Raw genomic sequence first — 13,872 nt, forward strand, 5'->3', positions numbered from 1 at the left:
TGAGGACAGTGACCTGGTTTGATATTTCCAGCTCTGTCTGCAGGTCCCCCAGGAATAATTGAAGCGATAAAGATACCAAGGTCTAATTTTCCTACATTTTCTCCTCCAATAATTACAAAACCTGCAAAAACGAGATAGCATGAGAAGGCAGAGACACTGGCAGTATTAGAAAAGATGAACCTTAGGAGAACAAAAGCATCTTATTCCAGCAGCATACATTTTGTGCGTGGTCTGGGGAATGGGGAACTCTGATTTACATAGCGTCAAGGTCCTGATTTGGGAGAGCTTTAAACTCACACTTTAACTTAAACATGCTGGTGACTGGTATTTAAATATATTTTTTCAGTAGGAATACTTTCCTGAGTTGGGACTTCAGAAGATTCCAGCTACTTTGCTACAAGAGGTATAAACTGTGTGGACCTGTGGACCTTAGAAATTCCTACAACACCTATAGGAGAAACACAGTATAAAATCTCATTAGATAAGTTAGAACATTGTTTTACATCATGTGGTCTAGGACCCCTAAGGTGGGACATGGAGAATTGCAAGTGGTATCTAAGAAAACTAAGTCATTTAATTTCACTATAGTATCTCAGAATACTCTGCATATTGCAAAAATTCTTTTCACTAGTAGAATAATTGAGTTTGAAATCAAAGCTTTCCACTCAGATCTCTACCATTTAGAAATTTGATGTTTAACTGTGTTAATGGTCAGCAGCAGAACTTGGTAGCACTCTGTACTCATCCATCGGAAGAGGATACAGTATGATAGTGTATTATATAACAAAAATGTTACCCAGATAAGAATCCAAAAGTCAGGAAACATTCATGTTAAGCTGCACATGCATTTTGCACCCACGTGGGCAATATGTGAAAGGTTTGCAGAACACCAGCTCTCCCTGTGTAAGGTCTAAGGTAAATAAAATCACTGTATATGTATTTCAGATGCAAAACTAGACCCTTAGTCCTTTCATTCTACTCTTAACATTTAGTCCACTTAATATCCATGGCCTTAGTTAATCTTCTGAAAAAACTGTGGTCTTGATTTATGTGCTTAGTCCTTTTCAATCTTGGAAATACTAAGTCCTTTGCAAAGATTGGTTGTCTCATTCTACAAGAAGAATAAATGAGGTGAAAGATACAGCCTTGCTCAGCTTGTATCAGCAAGTATCAGTGTTAGCACCAGGGTCTGACAGTCCTAGCAACAAACATCACATTCATGCTCCTTACTTACCAAAGCCATTCTTAGGGTCGCGTTTTAGGGTGACACAAATGATTTCTCTTTCTAGACCACTTAGCAAAAGTTCCCTTTGGATGACTGGTGATCCAGGTGCTGCAGAAACAAAACAGCTAGAATAAATGCAGATGAGTGCAGGGAGACAAGAGATTCATGTAATATGCACAATTGGGGCTTTAAAAATTGAATATGTATTTTGTCCTTATTTTCAACATTACCATTACTTCTGAATTAATTTAATTCAGGACGGAAGCTCAAACAAGTGTTTGGAAATTTGCTTTCTTTAGAACAGAATATATAGAGAATAGGAAAGCATAGTAGCAGTATAACCACCTCCTATGTTCTGTCTGTCATTTCTGGGAGAGTACACATCTAGTCTTGTTAAGAATAGGTTATTTAAAGAGTCAGGCACCTAATGCCCATTGAACATGAGGGGAATATGGACACAAAATCTCTTATGCGTTCCTTTGAAAATTCTTGTCCTAGGCTCTGTGGGCTCTACAGAGCCCTTTTGGCTCTGTAATTGTAATCCCATCAGCACTGATTGTGATGATGGCTGTTGTAGTGCAACGCTACTTAGTATTGTGCAATTGCCACAGTGTGTACATGGTGAATACAAGTACAGTTCTAACTTTAAAAGGGACTGGATAAATAATCCCAGCCTCATATTCCATAGATCTGTTCCCTGTGTTCATGTGACAGCAGGCAACTGGCTTCTGTAAAATAATGAGGTGTGTAGTGATTCTTATTCCAGTTAGCTGTCATGCAAACACAAGCACAGAGGAGGGAGCTAGAATATATTTTGTCTCATGCATCATTTAATGAGTTGAGGATCTCAGTGGCAAACCAAGTGATGATCTCCAAGCACTAGGATATTGCCCCATGCAAGAGCCCTGGGTGTAATGAACTACTACTCTGAAGAATATTAGGCATCACTGGTGGAAAAACTTGGTCATCAAGTCCCTTACCACTGATCCTGATGGAAAGGAGGAGTGAAAGAGAAGAAAACAACTTGAATTTCTAAGCCATGGGTTAATTCCCAGAACTGGAAGTGGCAAAAGGTTATTCTTTGATCAGTATATAGAATATATTTTGGTCTCCTGCCAGCAAAACAATAAATATGGAAGAGTACCATCTCCCTTCATGATTATTATACTCACCGCTGCTTGTGTTCTGAGTGGAATGGATAGAGAGGTAGTCATAACTCTTTTGCTTTCCATTCAGATCGATGTGCGTTTCTGACTGGGATAGCCCTGATGTAGATCTGCAGGGGAGGGAATGAAGACTGCGTTACAATAACAAATCAACAGTGGTATTCAGCACTCTTCATTGTCATTAGTCTGTCAGAGCCAAGCAGGAAATGCACACGTTTATAGCCTTTCAGCAGGTCTTCTGATCTCTGGGCCACATTTCATTGTAGGGGACAGGTAGTCTTATCCTTGCAAGCATTTGCTTCCACGTAACAGCTGCTATTAGACCACTCACGTAGCGACTGTTTCCCCCTGCATTGTTCTCTGAGCTGAGTGCACGCAGCAGGAAAGCACAGCATAGTCGCAGCATGATTCAGTTAGTCCCGCTGTCCTTTTAGACAATACCGTGTCTGAAAGTTTTCCTGGTAGTTCATGTTCTTCTTGGCTCTGTTGTACTTCATAGCACTCTAACAGGCACTAAAATTCATCAAAAGCCTTGAAAACTGTTTGCAGCTACAGTAACCACCTACACTCTGATGAATGTACCAATGTAAATGAAAAGAGAGAAGTTCTTATATATTTTTCTGTGTTCGCACCTTTAGACCTGGGAATCTCTAAGGGAAGACCTGCTCCAAAACAGCTTCCAGTCTGCATTCAGTTTACATACTGCCTCTTCCAAAGAAGGTACACATACATCAAAGACTTTACTTTTGTTCTGCCTCATTTTTATCCTTCTCTGTATACCAATAAGTTGTTCATTCCTGAGTCTGGTACAAATTTAAATGTCAACTCTTTTTCAAATTTTATCTGGTAGATTGTTAGCTTCCTGCCTGTGCTTGCACGGTTGCTGGCACAATGGAGCCCCAGTCCTGGCTGGGCCTTTTGCTGTGACCACAATAAATACTGCAGGAGAATGTCTGGCACCTCACAGCTTACCGAAGAAATTTGCAATGATAAAGTCTGCAGCTGAGTATTGTTAGATGTTTAGAGAAAAAAGCAAACCTACCTGCCGAGATTACTTTTGTCTCTAGTCCTGTTGCTGATTTCCACACTGAGGTTATCACAAGATTTGCTCATCATCCCAGCAGAAAGGTTTTCCAGGTTTGTCCCATACAGCACATTCTCTGATCGAGACAGTCTCTGAATCAGGGCAAGGTGTTCGTGCTGAGCTGCGTATGCAGGATTTGATTTGTCTATTTCCATAAATTTACTGTCCTCTGAATGAGAAGGGAAATTGGGGAAGGAAGAAAAGATAAATCCACTGACATTATCCCATTTTTTAAGTTCAAAGCTGCTTTCTGTCTAACCTTTTCAACATGCCAGCAATAAGATTGACATCACAGATACATTTGTTCTGGCATCCTTGAGGATATCTAGGCCCTGGATTGAGAGTCCAGTTTCCAATCCATTTATTTCATAGGAAGTATATTCTGTATTTAGATTTCATTTCTGTAAATTATACTGCAAAAATATACTGCAAATTCACTTTTCACAAAGGCAGATGAAATGTACAGACCTATATAATTTAAACCTGACTGCCTCTGAAAAGTGTATTGTGTAAAAATTCAGCATATGGAGAAAGTTCTGTCTGTCAGAGACTGAATCAGCCAGGTTGGTGGTTTTCTACCCTTCACAGGCCCCCCACTCCAACACAGGTATATCTGAGGAGACAGGAGCACTACAAACACATGCTCTCAGGATGAGAGAAGGGCCAAGGAGCTGGTGATTTGCTCTGAGTGATTTGCGCAAGGGAGTTTGAGTGGGGTACCACCTTGGTGGCAATGTTTGGTATCCCATTTTCCACCTCTCTGTGTAATCTACTACTTTCTTAATGACATTTGGGCCCTGCAGTATATGAATCTACAGCATTATTCCTCTCAAAAGATTTTATTTCCCTGAAATAAGATAATGCTGGAGGAGGTGTTCATTTATTTAGATTCTCATTTGATGGGTAGGAGCCCTCGTGAGAGGGGATTTGAAGGAGAAGGGACAGCAGGCAATTGGGGACGTGTCTAAAAGTGAAACAAGAACCTGCTTGGCATGATGTAACACAGATATAGGCTTTACTTCTGCTTGTATGTGACGGTTGACCTCCATTGCCTTTCCCTAACAGATACTAGTGTGAATGCAACTTTTAGAACATTACTCTTTACAGCATTAAGCCCAGGTTCCCTCTTTCCGCAGTGATTTTGATCGGGGGCATTTGTTAAGGCATCAGAAGGGTTAACTGTCCATATTATTAGTGCAGTCTGAGAGTTGCCATGGTGATTTTGAAGTAAGGGGTTGCTAGCAAATTTTGAAGAGATTGTGGCTTATGCATCTGCACTGGGCAGCAGAAGGGAGAGAGTTTTGCTGTTGGCTCATGCAGAAGGAGTCTTACCATCTCTTACAGTCCTTTATAAGAGAAAAGAAATGGGCTCTATTTGCTGTGGTGGCAAAGGCAGCGTTTAGGACTACAGTCTATCACTTGCCTTCAGGGAGCCAGTTTTTCCAGGAAAGCCAGCACACCCAGAACCTCAGAACCTGCAGCCGCATGACTTGTGAAAGTCTGACTGGTTTCAGTGATTTGAGGCGCTAGTAATCAGGACCTGGGTTATGATTTTCCTAGCTCTCAGTCATTTTGTTCTCTTCTATCTGGAATGCAGTAACTTTCATGAAATATTACTGCAAGCAAATGTGGCTTAGAAAACCGTAAAATTCACTATTAGGACTCATTTGTATGCTGCAAATCACAGTTCCACTAAGTTTTGTTAGAAACTACAGGATCCCTAACAAAGAGGGTGCCTCGAACATAAGTGTCATTGTAGCACATTATGGAACAAATTTGTGCTGGAGAAATTTCATTTTTTGTGAAAGAACTTCAGTGAAAAAAGCAAGCTTTTAATCATATATCCCATGTTATATCCCATTATATAACTTCATTTCCAACCATTTAAAGTTTTACTGGAGGAAAGAAGGATCCTAGTGGATAAGGCATGACACTTGGATTCTCTTCATCTGCTGTGACTCACTGGGTCAAATCTTCAGTCGGTGCAAATGATCATGATTCTGTTCAAGCCAATGGACAAGTCCTCAACTGGTGAAAACCCATGTTGCTCCACTGAACTCGAGTGGTGCAGATTTATGTCTTTTGAGGCTATTTCCTTTATCTTATGCCTCAGTTTCCCCACAGTGATCCTCACCTATCTTTATAGAGCAAGCTGAGAAAAGTGGGTGAGAAAAGCAATGTAACTGCTCGGGGTCAGGCAGTATCTCATCCAAGAAAGTATGAAAAATCTGAACTCTGAGGAGGTAATAGTCAGGTCTTCTGCAGATGAGGCAAAACATAGAGGAAGAGAAAAGCAGCTGAAACCTACATAGTTGAGTGAGTGTGACTGATGTGCCTTTGCTTTAGTGGTTTTGGTCTGGGATCGAACCGTAGGGTTGAACCCTTGTCTCAGGTAAAGAGATCCAGTAGACTAAATTCTGCTCCAGTGTATCCGGACACTAAAGTTATTCTTTGTGTGGAACATTTCTCAGTTATGCTGGGGATAAATCTGATCTCTTCCTTCAGAATTCCCAGCAGGTTTCCTCTGGTGAAGTATAATCAAGCTTTTTTTAAATCTAAGTTCAGCTATATGGTGTTTATCACCAGAATACCCACCTCCTCCCTGCACACACACACACGCACACACACAAAAACAAACTTACAGATCTTTAACTGTTTGTGATGTAGGAGATATTATTTTCTGCTCTGCAGTGAGGAACTGAAGCTCAAGTGAAACTGATGTGGCAGGTCTTCCGCTTCTCAGCTGAGCTGAGGGCCGCTTTTCTTCTTTGAGTTCTCCTCTCCCTTATAAAACCTAACGTCGTCTATGGCCTGTGTAACGAAAGTACCTTTAGAGCTCACCTGATGAAGCTTGCCGAAGTTGCCTAGAATTCATCTGTGCATTGAATTTGTGTTGGGCAGAACAGAGGTCCAGTAAATATTTACAAGTCTTTGCTGTGTCAGTAATGAATGTATGTTTCTTGCCACTGAAGCTGCTTTCAATCATGAATTTTTTTCTCTGAAAGAAAAAAAAATGCATAGCTTGCATCATAAAACATATCAGTCAAAATACTGAGGCACTGAAAGTTTCTTCTGTATCATCTTGTTCATTTGTACAGATATACTTATGCCTGGCTGCATGCCTTTTGGGTGCAGTAAATGCCTATCGTAAGATCGACATTTGTGAGGGAGGTGTCTGTCATTCGGATCATAACTGCCCTATGTTGAAGTTGAGAGCCTTTGGACATTGGCTGCACTGGGAGCAGGTAAATAGGCTTGGCAAAACTTGGCCCTACACATGTTAAAATGTTTGAACCAAGTGAATATGAAAATGAAAATATCTTCAAGGGGCAAATGGGCTATTTTGGGGGAGAAAACAGGCTGGGAGTGAAGAACACTGTCGTGGTTGGTTGATAGATCTCTGATGGCAGAATACCACTTACAAGGGGTCATAAGCTTGTCATGAATACTGGTTCCTGAACAGACATCAGCATACAAAAAGATGAGGATGGGAAAAATGAGATGTGGAAAGAGAGAGACATGATCCCATGGCCTGCTGTAGAAAGGAAAACACAGAAGAAAAGAGAGAGAAGTAAAGAGGAGAGAGGAATGAGTATGGAATATGCTATAAAGAGGTTTAACATAGTCCCTGTAATAGTTAACACCATTGTGTTCAGTTTTGTAATAATTTGACTTAAGCCTCCAGAAATGGGCAAAAAACTCCTGCACTGAACATCAGTAAGGATTCATATTCTCAGGATTCACATCCAGATCCAGCCTTGCTTTGGGGCTGTTTTCAAAACGGACATGTCTGTGCAGAATAAGTTGAATTCTGGCTCTGGATGCAAGGTATTTATAAAAGGGACAGGCAGAAGAGGAATAAAGTATTAGAGAAGAGGTTCACTTGTTTCCAACTCACATGAGCTGAAATTCTCTCTGTTTCACGCCACTGGAATCTTAAACTGGCAATTCTTGTGTGATTTTTGACCTCATACACAATGATGCCTTTGGCACAGATTCCCAGGATGATGTCTCCTCCTGCTGTTTTCTTCTCTTGGGATACTCGATAGAATAACACTCCATATTCAGGGAGTTGCTGAGTTACCTTTGTAGAGAAAAAGTGCATTTATCTTGCATTATTCAAAAGAGGCATGGCGGGGGGGGGAAAGGTAGATGGGAGGGGAAATGGTTGTGTCTCTACTGAATATTCTTTCACTCTCTCTAGAAACCTGGGAAACTCTTACCAAATTTTCATCCCTGCTGCCTCATCGAATGCCTTACCTGACCATATGGTGTCATAAGAGCCATTCCATGCATTAATTTTACATGTGTAAAGTTGAAATAGCATTTCCCCACATACCTCATTTGAAGAGATAAGAGGATTATTCAGCTTCCTGCACAGTAATCTAAACATTATAGTGGCACTGAGGTGCTCAATATTACTTCTACTTAGCACTTGTGCAGATTTCCAAATAGAAATCCATTCAGGATTAATGCTATTTGACTAATGTTAAACCTTGTTCCTTTCCATTTTGCTTTCTGTCTTTGTTTTCCCCCAAACCATGAGGTACTGCAAATATGCTGATTTTGCTAAAAGTGCTAATACTTTGGCACCCACCGTACTCTGATATTGTTATGGCTTATGTGGTTTCCTTTCCACAATAGCAATGACAGAATGGAAATCCTAACAGCAAGGAAGCCACAGCTCACAGCCTTCAACAAACTCAGGTACATACCCCTACTCGTTCATCACTATCATCTTTTAAAATTAGACATTATGAATTTCCATTGCCAAGAGTCTTAAGTTTTAGGAGTTGTTAAACTGTGCCTCAAAGTCAAGCTTAAATATGATGACAACTTTCGAGGGAATTTTACTGCCCCAGAATTCCCCCCAGTATCAGACTTCGGAGTAAGAGACCTTGAGTGAGGCTTCTTTTCTGCACAGTGCTCATAGCTGGGAGAAAGGCAAGTAGGATTATACTGTAAGGGACTGAGGAGCCAGTTTCTGCCCTTGCCCTGTAGCAGGGTGCAGAGGAGACTTAGAGGAACCTCACCCAGAGGCTCTAGATGTTGTTGTTTGTCCTGCTTCCTCCCACACTTGGCCGCAAAATATTAAAATGTGACTTAGATCCCACAGTCCTTTACCGAACTATGGAATATGAGGATGATTTTCTGGCCTCTTTTGTGATCTGCAGATCAATAGAGTTTTTTCTAATCCATTTTTTTCTTTGGAAGCTAATGCAGGAACTAAAAATGGCTTTTCAACCATGCATGGAAATTTTCAGCAACCAAATTAAAACACTTTAAGAAGATCTATCTTTCAGAAAGTATCCGTTCACAAATGTTCAGGTCCTGAAAACTGGGGCATCTATAATCACTAGCTGAATCTTGGCTTTAATTTTAAAATCCCTTTCATATTTGGAATTTGCATGTTCTTGCCATAGGGGCTATCTTTCTCACATTGTATGATGCACTGGCTCCTTCTACAGTCTTACTCACTGAAACGGATACTAACAAAGCTGCTTTTCTTCACTGGATTTGCCACACATGATGGGACTGTCATTAAGGCTAAGCTTCAATCTATTTCTTCAATTCCAGGGACAGTATTTGATGATAAACTAACACAATTAAGCAGCTAGCTTAAAATGATGCTATAAATAAAAGTATGTCTCGCTGCAACAAAATGGCTATTGATATTTATCCATTCTCTAATTCCTGATATTTTTCATATGATGGAAAACAAAGAGATTGGGGGAGAAGAATGAGAAAATAAGAAAAAACTTAAATCCTGTATCATCATGACACACTAGAGATATAGTCATGTGAGAGAATACTTCAGACAACTCCTCCCTCCCTTCCACGGTTTACAGATATTTTTAAACAAATAATTACTACATGTTTAGAAAATGGCTGAATAGCTCCTATAGTTTCAGAAGTCAAGAGGGTGTTTATTTATTCCCATGCTCTCTAATACATTCAATCAGTGTTTTTATAATCATCTAGAACCCAGACAACATATCCGTTGCATGCTGAAAATATGCATTAACCCTCAGCATGTTGGAAATATGCATTAACCCTTTATAACATATTTATGAAAGGAAGCCTAATATTTAAGTGTGATACAAGCTATTCAGGGTGACACTATGTGCAGCAGAGTTAAATTTTTAGGTTTTTGTGGAATATCCAAAGTTTATCACATCTAAAATCTTGTATTAGACAAGAAGGAAATAGCAGAAGACAGTAAATAGAGAGGGACTTTCTATCACAAAAAAAAAATAGTGTTTGGTGTGTGGTGAGTTACCTTTAAAAATTCTAGTTCAGCTTCATCCTCAAAGAGGGAACGATTCATGCGATGCAGTTTAGCAAGCTCTCGCTGTACGTTTGCCAGGGTCATTTTCTCTATTCGGCTTGCTGGAACATAGTCCTCAACACGAAAATAGCTCTTTCCATGCATCTTCAGGGAAAAAAAAAAAAAAAGAATAGCCTTTACTTTGTTTTTTTTTGACTTTTCTTATTGGTTCATTTCCATTTTCAGAGTGACCCATATACTGAAGTCACCCTGCTGACATTTCCTAAGAGAAGATGGGGAACAGCAGGTAGTGTCCAACAGCTAAATGCATCTTTTGCACCCTTGCTCAGCCCGATGCTTACAGCACAGACCACTGCTCTGTGCAGAGGGGAGGAAAGAGGTGGGCCTAGAGGCATGAGTGCAGTCTGGCATTTAGAGCTGAAAGCTGCAGTTGCATCAAATACATCAATACAGTGGGGGGCCCAGTGCCAGGATGGATCAGATTTTGGTTGATTATAAAGCCAGACCACTCAGAGTTCAATTAATAGAGCTACACGGATTTGTATAACTGAAGATATGGCAGAGAATATAAGTGGGTATTTTCTTTAGTTCAGATGTACCATCAGTTACCCTTCTGTCTTTACATCTTATGGATCTGGGCCTACACACAAAATCTCTGTGAATTCTGGAATATTCCTTTATTTTTCTCTTCCATGTTTTCTAATCTCTCTAAGCCCCTCTGCACTTCCAAGTTGTGTCCATTTTGGAAATTTTCTACAGATCTTCTGGAGTTTCCTTCTGGCTAAAGTTATCAATTATGAAGTACCAAGAGTCTTTCACTAGGTACCATTCTGCCAGATTTCCTGCCAAATTCATCTGTCTCATTATTGCTCCATAATCAGGAAAATTGTGTAATTATTTAAATTAAATCTGAAATGTGATTACTGAAGGATTTAGCTGAAGTTATGTGTTATACATGTTTCTTCGTTAAGCTCTGTATGACAAGCAAAAGCTGCAAAAGGTGGTGACAGAGATTTTTGAGAATTATTTTTTATCCATACCTCAGAAGCATAATTGCCAAGCTCTGCCTGTAAAGCCAAAGCACCAAGTTTCAGGGCAGCCTCATCACTACAATATAACCGCTCTTCCAAAATATCTTTACGAAGCTGCAGGTAAAACTGATGCCTTGTCAAGCTGTGCCTGGAACACAAAAAAGTTTAGGAACATAGCAGGAGCCGTGAACACTCAACATAAACGCTACTGTTTTTCCTGCCGTCAGCAAAACTATGCACTTACTGGATAACATTAAAGTGGTTGACAAAGAATTTTATCCTTAGAAAGAGTGTGAAATTAATGATGGAGGTTTTCTTCTTGGGTTGGTCATTCCAGCCTTCTGGGGCCACTTTGTAGAGTTTGGTCTCGTCATCCAAAAAGAAAAACTCTTTACCTGAAATGAGAATTGTGGGTTCTGTGGTAAGTCTGGAGATACTTCAGTAGCTCAAAGTTCTGCTATTTTCATTCAGGGCATCACTAGCAATAAAACAATAGATCATGGATGTCAGTTGAGATCTACTTCCCTGTGCCTTGGGTTAACTCATTGCTTCTTTGACAGAGAACTTAGGATAACATTTAGTGTATAATTTAGGATTACAGTTGTTAGATGATGGATTGGGGTGCTATATATGGAAGCATTCAAGAAGGATTCAAGGGGCTTGCGTTCAGCTTACCACTCAGATTCTGCACCTCACTGTAATCCTTGTGCCCTACACATGAGGTGTGCTTCCTCCAGGTGCCTCAGAAGTGTTTGCCATCTGAAAGGGGTTAGGGAGATGTGGGACTTGCAGGTGAAATAGCTGGGCCTGTACATCTAGGAGCAAAGACAGTCAGTCTGCCTCGCAGCAGCGCTTCCTGGAATTTCTGCTGGGGCAACAGGGCTCGGCATTATTCCAGTGCAAAGCTGGGCCAGAGCCTTTTCTACATGGGAATATCAGCCAGTACCAGCATGGCTGTGCTGGTACACAGTCCTAGGGAAGACATGCTTTACATCAGTGCAGTACAGTTTACACCAATGTACCTTACTTTTGCTTAAGCTTTGGATCTGCTTCCATCTGAGGATCAGAGTCTTACAGAAATTCATTAATAAAGTGACTACAGAGGCACTGTCATGAGGGAAGTTAGCTGTATCTCAGTACCTTTCAGATAAGCCAAGCCGAAGTAGAAGTGTTCCACTAAGTTTGCATATGCCACCACAGTGTTGAAAACATCTCTTGCCTTAGACTTGATGTCGCATTTCACCTCAAGGCACTGCCCGTTGAGCAGAATCACATTGAGATCCCTTTGGGACAAATAGGATTTCCCTTTTTTAGTCTAAGAACATGTAACAAAGAGTGAAGAATGAGTGCCAAGTTCAAGCAGAAGTTCCACAGCATTTTTTTACTGAGGCTCCTGAATTTCTTGTTCCTACACAGTCTGCTGGAATTGGTCACGACACTGTGCTGTTCCTTGCTTCCCTTATCATAAATTAATGTCCCAAACATTTCCAGTTTTTCAAAAACCCAGGGAATCCCAGCTGAGCATTCTCAGATTCTACCATCACCAGGGTCATTCTAGGTTTAAGGGTTAATTCCAGATTTTCTTTACCCTAATATCTACTGCTGTATGCTGTCAACTTTTTACTTTATCTTAATGAAGAGTAGAGGATGTTCCTGCAAAGTGGAGAAGTACAGTATATTGGCACTAGATGTCACTTTGCATATTTGCTGCATAATCTTATTCTCAAAAGTCTTGCTGAAGTGAGCATTCTTAGCTGAGAAGGATAAATTAAGCTATTTTCACACTGATCTCAGCAACAGAGATAGCTACGTAGCACTGAGAATTAAATGGTCTCATTTTCGAGTCTCACCATCTCTGCAGGAACCCTAACTTGGCTTCGAAGGAGGACATGACAAGAAGCCTGGGGTGGGACTCAGATGCAATTTATAAAGAACCCCAACTTAAAGGTCACTAAATTAGTTCTAAATTCTTAACAGTCATACTTACCACAATTGATCCAGGCAGCTGTAAGGTCACTGGTGGTTCACTAGACAAAATAATAAATTCTGGACCTGAAAACTGTGAGGAGGGAATTTAGAGATTTAATAAACATCTCCTTAATGTTAAGAAGATCCCAAACGCCAGAAGCAGTGAAAACTATTTCCCATTGGTGTGTATGCTGTGGCTAATTGACTTCAGTATCTAATAAGGTGTAAATGCTGACTGAAGACTTCTCTCTGTTTAGGGTTTCTCTTGTGTGGACTTTCTGGGGTCCAATTAGGAGTGAGCTCATGCTGTAGCCTTTTCTTCTGTCAATGCACTTACAAGGTCTGTTTCTTTTACAAGTCACCTATTTTCATAATATATAACATTTTATATAAAAATATATATATAAAGTTTATAAAACTTTCTTCTGAGACCTTTTCCCCTTTGTCAGATGTGGCTGAAAAAAACATTTGATTCCCAAGTTACTATGGGGACAATCACAGACATGTACATACATACATATACACCGTCATGATTTCATAAGCCTGGCTTCTGTAGGAAACCAGACTAAAATGCAGAATTGCTTCTGCTTCCTGTGGTGAAGGTTGCCTGATACTTGTTATTAGCAGATCTTGTATTCTTTTGCTTTAGCTTCAACAAACAGGAAGAGCACAGGATGATTTTTTTCTTTCTGAACATGCACCTCAAGTTTAATTTTTTTGCAAGTTTCAGCACAAATGGTTTGACAATTTGTGAAAATACATTTGAGGGAATAACACTGATTTGTATTTTTAAAATGTCAAAGTTCTAGAGCTTCCATTGAATTCTGGAGAAGATATATTTTATCATCCCTGTGGAGAATATTATTTAGCCTGCCTTTCCCAGGACTTACTGGCTTTGGCTCAATGCCATGCTAAGCCTAGCTGCCCAGCCAGTGGATGGTTTGATGTGCAGAACGTGTAACTCTCCCGTGTACCACGGTAAGTCAGTGACAGAGCTGTGAATAGAAAAGCATCCTATGTTCTAAATGTTAAACCACACTGTCTTCCTTTTCGGGCTACTGATACGGAAATCTTGAAGCACCAAACAATTACTAGGTTCAGACATGCAG

At 40.2% G+C, this 13,872-nt stretch overlaps 1 protein-coding gene across 4 annotated transcripts in view; it reads right to left on the bottom strand.

The window, feature by feature from the left end:
- Nucleotides 1-13,872, bottom strand: part of FRMPD2 (FERM and PDZ domain containing 2) — a 63,883-nt gene that overhangs the window by 38,856 nt on the left and 11,155 nt on the right. For all 4 annotated transcript variants that reach the window (XM_026110247.2, XM_026110248.2, XM_026110244.2 and 1 more), the window contains 11 exons: nt 12,783-12,854; nt 11,936-12,110; nt 11,040-11,190; nt 10,805-10,943; nt 9,756-9,908; nt 7,374-7,559; nt 6,317-6,473; nt 3,434-3,644; nt 2,398-2,501; nt 1,235-1,333; nt 14-121 (listed from right to left, as the gene is read on the bottom strand). In XM_026110247.2, coding sequence (XP_025966032.2) covers nt 14-121; nt 1,235-1,333; nt 2,398-2,501; nt 3,434-3,644; nt 6,317-6,473; nt 7,374-7,559; nt 9,756-9,908; nt 10,805-10,943; nt 11,040-11,190; nt 11,936-12,110; nt 12,783-12,854 — 1,555 coding nt within the window. The remainder of the gene's footprint in view (nt 1-13; nt 122-1,234; nt 1,334-2,397; nt 2,502-3,433; nt 3,645-6,316; nt 6,474-7,373; nt 7,560-9,755; nt 9,909-10,804; nt 10,944-11,039; nt 11,191-11,935; nt 12,111-12,782; nt 12,855-13,872) is intronic.

Source organism: Dromaius novaehollandiae, chromosome 6 (genome assembly GCF_036370855.1).
Source record: "Dromaius novaehollandiae isolate bDroNov1 chromosome 6, bDroNov1.hap1, whole genome shotgun sequence".
NCBI lineage: Eukaryota > Metazoa > Chordata > Aves > Casuariiformes > Dromaiidae > Dromaius > Dromaius novaehollandiae.